The 13,622-nt window shown below is 47.6% G+C and overlaps 1 protein-coding gene across 3 annotated transcripts in view; it reads left to right on the forward strand.

The window, feature by feature from the left end:
• SRSF11 (serine and arginine rich splicing factor 11) overlaps positions 1-13,288 on the forward strand; it is a 16,760-nt gene extending 3,472 nt beyond the window's left edge. For 2 of the 3 annotated variants that reach the window (XM_053950441.1, XM_053950440.1), the window contains 11 exons: positions 1,895-2,028; positions 5,859-5,968; positions 7,142-7,234; positions 8,442-8,491; positions 8,797-8,924; positions 9,831-9,912; positions 10,155-10,286; positions 10,500-10,589; positions 11,124-11,219; positions 11,816-11,954; positions 12,055-13,288. In XM_053950441.1, coding sequence (XP_053806416.1) covers positions 1,895-2,028; positions 5,859-5,968; positions 7,142-7,234; positions 8,442-8,491; positions 8,797-8,924; positions 9,831-9,912; positions 10,155-10,286; positions 10,500-10,589; positions 11,124-11,219; positions 11,816-11,954; positions 12,055-12,252 — 1,252 coding nt within the window. In that variant the 3' untranslated portion in view covers positions 12,253-13,288. The remainder of the gene's footprint in view (positions 1-1,894; positions 2,029-5,858; positions 5,969-7,141; positions 7,235-8,441; positions 8,492-8,796; positions 8,925-9,830; positions 9,913-10,154; positions 10,287-10,499; positions 10,590-11,123; positions 11,220-11,815; positions 11,955-12,054) is intronic. The other variant, XM_053950442.1, reaches the window with a different exon arrangement.
• Positions 13,289-13,622: the final 334 nt, after the last annotated feature.

Here is a 13,622-nt window from a genome sequence, read left to right on the forward strand (position 1 = left end):
AGACCCTGGATCTGTCTGCTCGTGTGGGAGCTGTTCCTGAATTCTGACAACCCCCAGTGCTGAAAGGCTTGATCAGCCTCAGCAGCCCAGATCAAACTGCTCTGGAGCTGGGATGCCTTTGAAGTCAGATGTTTTGGAGTTTGGCTGGGAATCCAGGAAGGAAAAGCAGCTTTTGTCAGGATCAGTGATGTTTTCAGAGCTCCACAGGCTGATCTGGACCTCTGGCCTGGTATAGGAACAAGGGGTTTAGGATTTGCTGCTGCTTCCACTCCCTGCCTGGGCCTTCTGGAGGCAGCTTTTAACTCCTCTGCCCCACAGTTCTGTCTGCAGAAGAATTTTTTTTTCTTCCTGTCTTTCGCTTTGTACATCCAATTACAGCAAAATCTGCCCCACTTTGAGGACAGGGGGGCTCTTAAAACCCATCCTGGAGCTTGCCTGGGTTGACTGCACCTGGGTTTTCAGCTTGGTTTGGTTTTAGGGAACTTACAGCTCTAGTTCTACCATTCTTTCCTGTTATAGAAAGTGGATATTTCTGGGTTGATTTTTTTCAAAGTGGCTCAAAACTTCTCAGTTTTGGGTTTGTAGGTTGACAGACACTTGTTCTGAGCTGGAGCAGGCACAGGCGTAGCTTGGAGGGAGGTCTGTTTTTGTGTGCTCAGCTTTTCATTCCTGCCTGAGCTCCTTACATTTCCTTGTGTTTGTTCATCCCTGCTGAAGACAGGCAGGAGCTCAGCACTGGGCATTCCTCAGGATGTGGGAGCATGGTGACGTTTAGTCTAGAAGCTGGGATGGAATTGAGTTGATAAATAAAACAAAATCCCAGACTGATTTGGGTTGAGAGCAACTTTAGAGCCCACCCAGTGCCACCCCTGCCATGGCAGGGACACCTCCCACTGTCCCAGGCTGCTCCAGCCTGGCCTTGGGCACTGCAGGGATCCAGGGGCAGCCACAGCTGCTCTGGGAATTCTATTCCAGGGTCTCAGCACCCTCCCAGCCAGGAATTCCTTCCCAATATCCCATCCATGCCTGCCCTCTGTCACCCCACACCCTGCCCCTACATGCCCTTGTCACAAGGATCCTTTAATCATCACCCTCTTCATTTCACAATTTACCTTAATCAGTTATTTGGGGCCTAAAGCAGCGAGTGTGAGACCACAGGGTTTAACTGAGACAGTTCAATTGGTCACTTTTTATCTTTTTTTTTCAGCCAAGTTTTCCAGCCAGGGCAGAATTTGCATTCAGGTGGCTGCTCGTGGGTTTATTGTGCATAGCAGAGCTCATGTGCAGCTCCAGGCAATAACAGAGCTCATGTGCAGCTCCAAGCAATAACAGCTCATGTGCAGCTCCAAGCAATAACAGAGCTCACGTGCAGCTCCAAGCAATGCCAGGGCTCATGTGCAGCTCCAAGAATAACAGAGCTCACGTGCAGCTCCAAGCAATAACAGAGCTCACGTGCAGCTCCAAGAATAACAGAGCTCATGTGCAGCTCCAAGCAATGCCAGGGCTCACGTGCAGCTCCAAGAAACAACAGGGCTCACGTGCAGCTGCAAGAATAACAGAGCTCATGTGCAGCTCCAAGCAATGACAGAGCTCATGTGCAGCTCCAAGCAATGACAGAGCTCATGTGAAGCTCCAAGCAATGCCAGGGCTCACGTGCAGCTCCAAGAAACAACAGGGCTCACGTGCAGCTGCAAGAATAACAGAGCTCATGTGCAGCTCCAAGCAATGACAGAGCTCACGTGCAGCTCCAAGCAATGACAGAGCTCACGTGCAGCTCCAAGCAATGCCAGGGCTCACGTGCAGCTCCCAGTGAGGGAGTCTAGCAGCCGGTGTGGCTTTGGGCTGGGTGGGGTGCTTGCCTGCTGTCCCTGAGTGCTGCCTCTGTCTCTTGCAGTGACTCCCCCTTGCCGGTGTCGTCGCGCGTGTGCTTTGTAAAGTTCCACGACCCCGACTCGGCCGTGGTGGCCCAGCACCTGACAAACACTGTGTTCGTTGACAGAGCCCTCATAGTCGTTCCCTATGCTGAAGGTTTGTAACTTGTTTGATGTTCTATGGGGCCACCCTTGGGTGGTGGTTGGTTCCTGTCTAGTGCACAGAATTTAACAGTAGTCCTATGTCAAACACGTCACAGATTGCCATTCTGAAACCCTTGGTATATTGCCTTTGGCCCCTGGATTTGGTCAGTTTGCTGCCATAGTGACACCAAATCTAAGTGGAATGTTTTGTGTGTCTTAAAGTGTAGAATAAGAACGTTTTAGGCAGAATTCTATGCAAATTTTGCTCTGTGTCTGTCTCAATGAGACGTTTTCCCGGACAGATTGTAATGCAAACAGGTCAATGTTTTAAAGCAATTTTACCTTAATAATTGTTTACCACTTTCACTCTCTTCATGAGAATGGTTTCTCCCTCCCTGAGAGTGCATGGGAGAGGAATTAACATTCCTTTGGGATATGCTGCCACTGCATCTATTTGGGAACATCCCCAAAAAAAGGCCCTCACTCTCCTTGTGGAGTCCAGTATACCAAGGGTTTGAATAATTATGGTTTAATTCAAAAGTGACAACTTCCAAGAGGTGCCACATGGGCACTGGTCCTAGTTTTTAATTCCAAGTTTTCTTGTTCATCCTTGATATATTTAATAGAATTTCACTAAATAATAAACTCTTCTCTCTGTTATTTGTGTGTGTGATTTTTGTAGTGGAGAAGGCAAATGCAAAGCCCTTCCAGATGACTGAAAAACAGTGGGTCCTCTGCAGCTACAGGGGATTCTAGCCATTAACTAAAGGCCAGCAAGCACTCAAGTCCCCAAGTGTTTTCCTGGTGTAACCACTTGTTAACTACATTTTCTCTTCTTCTTTTTATTTTTACATTTTAGGGTGTTACAGTAATTTGAAAGGCAATGAGCAGGGTTTTTGGAACTTACCTTAAAAGCAAAGTGCTGAGAAGACACCTCTTCTTACAGAAGTCTTATTAAACTCTTCTAGACTTGCTTTAGAAGTAACTGATTTCCATTGTACTTGTTCATTTCTTGATTTACTTCTGGGAAGGGTTGAATTGAATAAAATCTTGCAGATTAAGTCATACTACAGCGCTAAGTTTGGTACATGGCCTGGGGTCACACCTGTAATCTGTCATGCTGGAGCTGCCTCTTGAGGCCTGGGGAGCTGTCTTACCTTATCTTTGTGTTCCTTAAGCTTAAAAGATACAAAACTTAAAAGATGCCCAGCCTGATTCCTGGAGTGTAGGAATGTGCAGCGTGGCCTCTGAGTGAGCCCTGCTGCTTCCTGAGGGCACAGAACCCCTTCTGCCATGGAGTTACTGCTCCTGCTGCCACTGCTAGAGAACAGCAGAGCCGAGAGGCTTCTTGTCCCTGCGTGGGTGTTAAACACAGCACCAGTCCAGTGAGATTGTGCTGGAATATTCCCCAAGGCCCATGGGAATAATCCCAGTGTTTAACTCTTCCTACAAGGATAAACCCACTTTTCTCTTTGTCCGCTGTGGGTAAACCTGGCACACAGAGAAACCTGCCCAGCAGCTGGGCTTCAGAAAATCCAATTATTAAAGTAGAATATATTCCTGGGCCTGTTAAGGAGTCCCTCCTGGGCTGTACCTTGTGTTGTCTAACAGTTCAGAATTTAATGGCCTTGGCACATCACAAGAGAGGTGTTCAGCCAATAAAGTATTGCCCCTGGGTTGATAATCCCATACTTCTGTCTCTGTGCTGGAGTACAGTTTTCCCCCCAAAATTCAGCCTGCCAGGGTCCCAGTTGAACCAGGAGCAGCATTTGCCCAACCCACAGTGCCACTGCTGATGTGCTTAAAGCCAGGCCTGTGCTGAATGGGGCCCTCCTCTCTCTGATTTCTGCTGTGCTAATGAATCTCTGTGATTACTGCCTGTCACTAAAGCAAATGTTTATTATCTGTTTAGTGCAATAATTCCCCCCTGTCCCAAGTTTTAGCTCACACAGACACTTTGGTGTTGGCTGTTGCTTTGTGTTATAGAACTATACACAAAGGCTACGGTAAGGTTTAGTATTTGTCATTTTCTCTGGGCTAATTCCTGGATTTGGAAGGAACTCTTAAGGTTAAAGATGGCTGGGGGGGGTGTTTAGGTTCTTTGGTTAATGTTTGTTTCTTTTGTCTGTTTCTTTTTCTTTCATTTCTACACATTCATGCAGTATTTCATGGTTCTAACAAAGCAGCAGTAAAAAAAGCTCTTGAAGCATGAAAATTAACTGGTGAGGGGCCTCATTGCTTTTTTTAAATTGTAGTTTATTTAAATACTTTTAAAAGAAACAATTAGAGGATCAGATGCATGAATTTTTTTAATGGATGCAGATCTTCTGTGAGGTGTCTCGAGCTAAGTCTGAGGATTTGTATTTAGATGCCAGAAATGTTGTAGTTGCACTAATTTGAAATGTTTAGCTGTAATTGATAAATATCCTCTTGAGACATAATTTTGCATGCCAAATGACCCCATAATCTCTCTGTAGGTATGTTGATATATTTATGCATTCCTGCCCTTTGCCTCCATGACCTTTTTCCCCTGTCCCTCCATAACTTTGGGTATCTAAAGTGCTGCCAGCTCAGTGCCACGAGCCAGATATCAGTGCTGTGTATTGTACATTTGTGTAGATTATCGGCACTTCTCAGTATAGGTGGGAGGAACCATTACCTTTATTTAACAGTGGTTTTTCTTTTTTGTTGTTGTGTTTTACAGTTCTTTTCCCTGGTTCAGCCTGAACTATATACCAGGCCCTGCTGAAAATACCACCCAACAGTTTTCTTCTGCAGCTTATCCAGTTTCTCTTAAGTGCCCTGTACATATTGTATGTTTTATGATGAGATGCAGTTTCTTAATATGTATTACAGAAACACTACTGGTATTTGCAACTATATAGTAAAATTGTTTTATTGAACTCTCATTTTGGGGGCTTGGGCACATTAACAAATTAATCCATCTGTATAGGGCTTTTGCTGTTGGATAGAGTAAAACTCCCTCCACAACTGTTTGCTAGTAGGGCCCTGAGCACTCTGTGTGCAGAGCAGGCAGTGCAGTAACCCCTGGGCTTAGCTGGCTGCAAGACTTTGGGCCACGAGTCCCCTGTGCCACGGCAGGTGGCAGCAGCATTGTTGGTGCTCTAAGCTGGCACATATTGGAACAAAAGCATTTTACTGCACAGGTAAGGAATGTGCCAGCATCCCTGTGTGTATCCCAGCCACAGACACACCCCCAGCATTCCCGGAGAGCCGCAGGGACCGCATTCCATGTGACACGTCAGCAAAAGCCCTACCCAAAACACCCATCCCTTCTCTTTAAGTTTGCCAAAATTTGTATGGTAGGTGTAAAAGAAAACATAGTGAACTGTACCATATTATTAACCCCTAAATCCAACTTTTTTTGTCTTGTGTATCTTGATTTTTCTGTGTGCTTTGTAGTGAAGCAGCCGACACGAGTCGTTGTTCATAAAACAGCTTTTGAAAGTTGAGAGCACTCTCACCCCTGGAGAACCGACTGTGCTTGCTTACGTTTGGTTCATGACTTAAAAATCGAGTACAGGTGATGAAACCTTGGCAGTGTTAACAACAAAGTAGTGTGTATTGTGCTATTTTTTTTTTGCTCTAGAAACTTAACCTTTTGTAGAGAAAAAGGAACAGTCAAATTGTCACCCATTGAAGTTGCATTCTGACAAAAAAAGTTAATGCTAAATATTAATAGCCATCAAGCTTTGTATTTTAGCCAACATAAGTACTTTCAACAAACTCAGGTGGTGTATCAGGGAGACTTTGCTGGGTGTATTTGTGTATTTGGTGCCTCTGGGCTGGGATGCACTCTAATGCCAGGCTGTTTCCCTGCAGGAGTCATTCCTGATGAGACTAAGGCTTTGTCTCTCTTGGCACCAGCTAATGCCGTGGCAGGGCTGCTGCCCGGGGGTGGCCTGCTGCCCACTCCCAACCCTCTCTCTCAGGTAGGCTGGGGATCCTGGGTGAGTTCTGCTGCATTCCCACTTCATTCCTGCTCTTTCTTTCAGGACTCACGTGTTGATTCCAATTCCTAGAGTGGTTTATCGACCCTGGTGGATTGGGACAGCTCTGATGTGAATTGGGGCACGACAGCGACAAGCTGTTAGATGGAAAATCCTTATTTCCCTATTTCCTGGTTTCTCAGGGCCCTGTTTGTGCCTCTCACCCACTGTGCTTTACAGATGTGACAAGCAGTAGAGGTCTCACAGATTTTAAATTCCTCAAGTCCAAGGAGTTGCCACACTGTGAGATTCCCTTCATTAATCCTCCAGCTGAGGGGAAAATTGGAGCCTGGTTGTGTGAACCCACAGGAATTCATGTGGAAGATGAACAGTGAAAAGTGCACGTCGTGGGAGAAGCTGGAGTCACAGCTCAGCTCTTAACAGGGCCCAGAATCAAAGTGCAGGAGGCAAATTAATCATAATAAAGCCTCATTAATCCTGCACTTCTCAAACCCACCTCAGCTCCTGCTTAGCTGAAGGACCCCCTGGCCATGGAGCTGCTCAGGAGGGAAGAGCCTAAATTTAACCTTTGAAACCCAGGGAAGGGGTTGGAAGGACCAAATACAACCCAAAAGATTTCACTCACAAAAAAACCCTGTGCATGTGAATCCTGGAAATGGTTGTTGAGCCACCTGAGTTGCAGCTGTGTCTCTGGAGCCCAGGCCGCTCCCAGCCCCCCTGGTGGGATGTGTTCAACACATCCATTTTAGGGGAATGTGCTGCACAGCCAGGGTTTCAAGCACATCTTGGCAGTGTGGGTTGGGTTTGGGTGTCTGTCTCAATCATCTCATTTGAAATGGCCCAAAATGAGCTGCTTTAGGGAGCCTTCTGCTCTCCAGTAGCTTTTTAACCATATTAGGGACATTTGCAGGGATGCAATATTGTTAAATTGCCTTTCAACATAAACCGTGGCCATCTCAACCCTAAAATGAATTAGAAATGGGGCAATAGCCTCAAAAACTTGGAATGAATTTCCATTTTAGCGCTGAAACAGAACTTCATTTTCAACTATCCCTTCGATTTGCTGGAATGCTTTACTCCTTCACCTTTATTTCCCCTGCCCAGTGATGTCCCTGACTGATTTTGTCACTGCCCTAACTGCTGTCTCTGCCACAGATTGGTGCTGTCCCTTTAGCTGCTTTAGGAGCTCCTGCTCTCGACCCTGCCCTTGCTGCTCTTGGGCTTCCTGGAGCAAACCTGAACTCCCAGGTACGTCCTCATTCCAAAATATCCTTTATTGCCCCCCTCTTTCCTGCTCTAGGAGTGGTTTTCATTTGTATCACTTCACAGCCACTGCCTGGGAGCTCCAGGGATTGGTTTCTGCTTGGAATAAAAAATACCTGCTTGAATATCAAATTAAATGTTGGAAGGGGCCAAGGAGTAATTTGGGAATAGCAATGAAATATTTCAAGTGTGTGTCATTATCAGGCCAGGAACCTGCCTTGTTCCTCAAGTAAAAGGTAGTTTGACTTTTTAATTTTGTAGGGTCATAAATGTGAGGAAACTTCATTAGGTTGTTACAGCTGAACAAAAAAGGCTTTGAAGTACTGTAATATTTTGTATATTTATATCAATAAAAACATATCTATATTGATAAAATATTTAAGAGGTAAGAACCAAATATGCTTTCACAGCAACAAGAAGCAGCTGTAATTTAATGCATTGCTAGTGCCATCATAGAATTTTTTAATGTGTTCCCATGTGGAAGAACAAGCAAATGGTGGTGAAAATTAAATAATAAATGAAAAAAAAAAATTTAAAGGCAAATTAGAAAAATAGAAATTTGGGATGATGGAGGATTTTTGTACATTAAACCATCAGATTGTAACCAACATTTCAAAAATGAAACTTGGGGTTCATTTTTAAAAAAATGAGTGAGGATTAAATGTTTTCTTCTTAATACCCCATTGGTGCAGGAAGTGACTGATCAGAACAATACCTGGATTATCCTAAGAGCTGTAAAATACATTTTTTCATGGAATATTTAAATGGTTATAAGTTGGCATTGAGGTCTTCCGTGGACAGACAGCTTAGAGAGGGCTCTGTTCTCTTGCAGTGACAGAAATAACCTGTGCACAAAACGTTACTAGTACAAAATGGTAGATACAACACACCCCAGCAGTGTATTTTTATCTATCTGTTGGTATTTTTATCCATTTGTGGTTTTATCCCTGATCCTGCCCAGGCAGGGCTGGCTTTGGCTGCTGTGGGAAATAAATCCCCTGAGCCCCAGGGTGGGTGTTCACACCCTCACAGCAGCCCCAGTCACAGCAGCCCAGTGTGGCCTTTGCTCTTTGCTGGGGGGTGTTCTGCTCTGGTTTTCCAGCTGGGAAAACTTCCAGGGGACATCCCAAGGAAGGGTCTCTGGAGCTCTCACATCTCCCAGCCTGGTTCTAACTTTGTTTTTCCCTCACAGTCTCTTGCAGCAGATCAGCTCCTAAAACTGATGAGCACAGTGGATCCAAAGTAAGCACCGGTGTTCCCAAAGCCTTGTACTGCACTGCTGGGGAATCCATGGGGATATCCATGGGGATTCAGTGCCCAGTCCCTGTCCTGCTGGAGCTGATGCCAGCTTGGAAGGGCCTTGGAGCACCCTGGGCTAGGGAAGGTTCTCTGCCCATGGCAGGGGGTGGGATGAGATGGGCTTGATGTCCCTCCAAACCAGAACCATCCCAGGATTTCCTGACCCTGTGAACTGGCTGGGTCTGACAATGCAGAGCTGTATCCCTTGGATTCCTGAGTCCTGAACTTGGGACTTTTGTGTTGCCCAGGTTGAACCATGTGGCTGCAGGTCTCGTGTCCCCCAGTCTGAAATCAGATACCTCCAGTAAAGAAATAGAAGAGGCCATGAAGAGAGTCCGAGAAGCACAGTCCTTAATTTCTGCTGCTATAGAGCCAGGTAATTCCAGCCTGGAATGAGCCATTCCAGCCAGCATGGGGCTTGGACACCTGATCAAAACTGATGGGTTTGTTCTAATCAAACTGAGAGGGTTTGATTTAAAAACTGATGGTCTGCAGAGCCCTGCCTTAATGCCTGTGGTCTGTGGGGAATTCCTTTATTAGGTTTTTAATCATCCTGCAGTGGGTGCTCCATGTGTCCTGCAGAAATGGGCTGGAACTAATCCCTTGATTTTCCCAAAATTCACTGGTTTGAAGGCTGTAAAACACCCAAGTTCCTGATGCTTGTCAGGGATGCTTTCCTTTATCTTCATTCCTAATCTGGGCAGGTTTGTAAATAATTCTCTTTCTTGGAGCTTCTTTCAGCAGGTTTCACTTTAGAACAAGCTCCAGCAGCTCTCTCACAAATGTCAGAGCCACCAAATCTGAGAGGCAGCAACCTGAACACTGAAAATACAGAATATTCATCGGTTCTGCAGCCTCCTGATGATTTCTAGGAAAGAACAGAGTTCCTGTTCTTGCTTAGCTTGAGCCTTTTTTGTGAGAAATCCAAAACTATCATTTGACAGGTCCTTCAGCCCCTCAGGAAATGGCAGATTCTGGTGTTTTCACAGGATTTTCCATTGCCCTGCAGCCATCAGCTTTTCACTGACTTTAGGCTTTTTTTCTGAATTTTGACTTCTCCAGTTTTGCATAAAACTGTTATTTTGTGTCACAAACATGTCCCCATCCTCTGTTCATTCTTTTTGTCGTCTTGTGAAGAAAATTATAGATGAGCCTTCATTTCAAATGGCAAGATCAGGTTGATTTATATCAGTTACATGAAGCTCCAGGTCCTTTTCCTTTAGAAAATCTTTTTGAGTATTAAAACAAAACACTGGTTTTCATTCTGCTTTTCCTTTTTCAGACAAAAAAGATGAAAAAAGAAGACATTCAAGGTCGAGGTCGCGCTCGAGGAGGAGGAGGACACCTTCCTCATCCAGACACAGGTGACTGAGCAATTCCTTAGAAACACCTCCCACAGCTGGAACAATTCCTGCAAAAATCATTCTTGGGAAGAGCCTTGGGTTTGATTTCAGGCTCCAAAGCTTTATTGACATTTCAGTGTGCAGAGCTCCTGTGGATGGAGGCTTTTGCTGGGTTTTTGGGGGTTTCCTTGCCCTGAGCAGCTGGGCTGGGAGCAGTCCCAGGATGTCCCTCCTGTGACTCCATGTTGGTGTGTCCCTGGCAGACGCTCCAGGAGCAGATCAAGGAGAAGGTCCCATTCCAAATCCAGAAGCAGGAGGCGATCCAAGAGTCCGAGGAGAAGGAGATCTCATTCCAGAGACAGGAGCAGGAGGTCTCGGAGCACATCCAAAACCAGGTAATGGCTCCAGGGAGTCCAGTCCTGAGCTGGGCAGGGATTGTCCCCTGTGCTGGCACTGCTGGGTCCCCCCGGGGCTGTGTCCAGTTCAGGGAGCACCTGGGGGGCTCAGCCTGGGGAGCCACCCCTGTCCCTCCCAGCTCTGCATCCCTTTCCCAGATGAGGAAGTGCTGTTTGAAAGTGACTCAAACTTAATCTCTCTTCTACTAAAAGGGATAAAAAGAAGGAAGAGAAAGAAAAGAAGCGTTCTAAAACTCCCCCCAAAAGCTACAGCACAACCAGAAGATCCAGAAGCACAAGCAGGTACAGAAATGGGATTTTCCTTGCTCTCTGTGCCCAGCAGGATTTTGATACATTTCAATATTAAATGGAAAAAATGTTCTTGTGATAGAGCAGCTGGTCTGTGGAAGGTGTCCCTGCCCATGGAAGGAGCTGGGCTTTGAGGTGCCTTCCAACCCAAGCTATGCCTGGATCCCATTGGAGCATAATTCCAATGAGGATGTGTCTGGTACAGGCACAGCAGCACCTCTGCCATCTGTGTCTGTAAGATATTTGCATTTTCCTGCAGTGTTTGAGGTAAATTCTTTGGGTTTAGACCAGTTTTTCCTTGCTCTGTGTCAGAATTTGATGCTCCAGGGTCACTGCCAAGCTCTTCCTGATTTAGGGAATAAATCCAGGCAAAAGCGTTTCATGTTTTTAAAAAAACTTCCAACTTCAACTTGCAGTTTTAACAGCTCTTTAGTACCCTGTGAGCAGGGCTAGGGTTGGCGTTAGGGATGCATTTGTAGCTCTAAAAAAATAAACAGAGATTTCCAAAGCTCCTGTGTCTCCCTGCAGAGAACGGCGGCGCCGGCGGAGCCGGAGCGGGACACGGTCCCCGAAAAAGCCCAGGTCTCCCAAACGGAAAATGTCCCGGTCCCCGTCGCCCAGAAGGTCAGGGAAACACTTGGCTGGGAGGAATGGTGTCAGGGTGGGAAATTCCCAACTTGTGACCTCCAGGGAGGCTCCCAGGGGATTCTGTGTGTGGGGAATCTTTGCTGCTTTTGTGGAGCTGCTCTGGGCTGGGAGCTCCAAGGGTCGGGGGGGTTCCATGGGTGGCAGGAGTAGGATGTGCCACAATTCCCAGCCCCTTTGGCTCTGCACAGTAGGAATCAGCTGGTTTTGGGTGGCCTGGGCATTTTGTGACCCTGTCCCAGCATGGGGACTTGAGGTGCTCCTCTGTAAAACACTGGAGCATTGATGTTCTGCTGTCCAGGATTTGGACTCCAAAATCCCTGTGGGGCCCTTCAGCTCAGGAGATTCCATGGTTCTGTTTGCCACAGCATTGCTCAGCCTTGGCTTTGTGGTGTTGTCCTTGAGCCAGAGCTAAGAAGTTGGGATTTTGGGTATTTCCTGAAAGCAGAGCCTGTTCCCTACTTGCACTCTGCCATTTTCCTTTGGGTTTGCTGTGGGTAACGCTCTGGACACAGTTCCAGCCATGGAATGGGGTGATGGTGATGGGCCTTATCCTCTTCCTGCTGGTCTCACAGGCATAAAAAGGAAAAGAAGAAGGATAAAGACAAGGAGAGGAGCAGAGACGAGAGGGAGCGGTCAACGAGCAAGAAAAAGAAGAGCAAAGACAAGGAGAAGGATCGCGACCGGAAATCCGAGAGCGACAAGGATGTGAAAGTATGTTCCAAAAAGCCCTGGAGCTGCTCCCAGCCCTGCCCCACATCCCCCCCGCCCCGGCCCACAGGGAAGTGCTAACGTGTCCCTTTCCCTGGCAAAGCAGGTCACAAGGGACTACGACGAGGAGGAACAGGGCTACGACAGCGAGAAGGAGAAGAAGGAGGAGAAGAAGGTGGCGGATGCTCCCTCCCCCAAAGGGAAGGAGCCCGGAGCCGAGAAGGGCAGCGGGGATCCGGGCAGGGAATCCAAGGTGAACGGGGACGACCACCACGAGGAGGACATGGACATGAGCGACTGAGCCCGCCCACAGCCCCTCCAGTGTGATCCTTTATGCTGTACTTGTTAATCCTCCACCTAGATGTATCCAGCTCCGAGCTCTCCATGGTCTGTCCATCCCGATACTAACTCACACCCAAAGCTTGAGACAGGGATCCCCTGCTCCGGGGGCCCAGCTGACAGCACGGGCTGGGCCACCCCTCCTCCCTCCCTCCCTCCCTCCCTGCTTCCCTCCCTCCGGAGTGTCCCGGGCTGAGCCAGCAGGGCCCAGCAGTGTGGGGAGTGGGGCACAGCCCTCCTGTCCTGTGGGAATGCCCTGGGAGTGGGGCACAGCCCTCCTGTCCTGTGGGAATGCCTCGGGAGTGGGGCACAGCCCTCCTGTCCTGTGGGAATGCCCTGGGAGTGTGGCACAGCCCTCCTGTCCTGCAGCCACCGAGTGGCTGCCAGGGGCCTCCCGGACACTCCGGAGTCGGCCTTGGATCGCACCAGCTCTTTGTGCTCTTGGCTTTAGTTCTGGTTTTAAGCCATGTGCTGGGCTTGGTTGGGTTTGGGTTCCCGTTGGGTTTTGGTTGGCTTTGCCCAGGGTTCTGTGCCCTGACCTTCCTGAGGGCTCTCTCTCCATGTCCCAGGGAGAGCTGGAACGATCTGACCTTGGGAAGGGGAATCCTGGCCGTGCCCAGTGAGGGAGGGTTGGGGGAGCAGCCTCGCCCAGGGCTGGGGGCTCGGGAGCTCACCCGCTGCAGCAGGGAGTGCATTTTAAAATGACCTTGGTCTGTTTTTAAAGCGAGTCCATTGATAATGTACTTTTTACTTGATCTCAAGTTGTACAAACGGATGAATTTGTGTTCCTGTCCCGGCCGTTCCCTCCCTCCCGCACTCGGTGATCCCATGGTATTTGCAGAGTAGTTACCCAAAGCTGTTCCTTAGTTCCAGCAGCTCCAGAGCTTTTACTTTTGTGCAGGTAAAGAGACGAAAGTAGCCGACAGTCTGTGCCATGTCGATGTACAGTTTCGGAAAATGTTTTACAAAACTTTGATAATAAAACCCTGAAACTTCAACTCCTCTTCCTAGAAAACTGCTGGGTTTTATTTCCACCTCTGGCTGCACCAAACTTTACCTCATTCCTTACAGCAGACTTTTCCATCTCCCTGTTACAGTGAAGAAGGAATTGTTTTACTTTTGGGGCAGGAAATGGGTTAAAATGGGAATGTGGAGGTTTGTGGGACTGCTGAGAAGGGCCTGGGAGTGCTGGTGGATGAAAAGCAAGAGAAGGCTCTGGGGAGACCCTGCCTGGCAGGGAGCAGTTGGAACAAGCTCAGAGCCACAACTGCAGTTATAAAAATCTTTGTTTTAACTGGCAGTGGCTGGAGCCCTTCCTGGAAGTTTTCCTGC

Source organism: Vidua chalybeata, chromosome 9, assembly GCF_026979565.1.
Source record: "Vidua chalybeata isolate OUT-0048 chromosome 9, bVidCha1 merged haplotype, whole genome shotgun sequence".
NCBI lineage: Eukaryota > Metazoa > Chordata > Aves > Passeriformes > Viduidae > Vidua > Vidua chalybeata.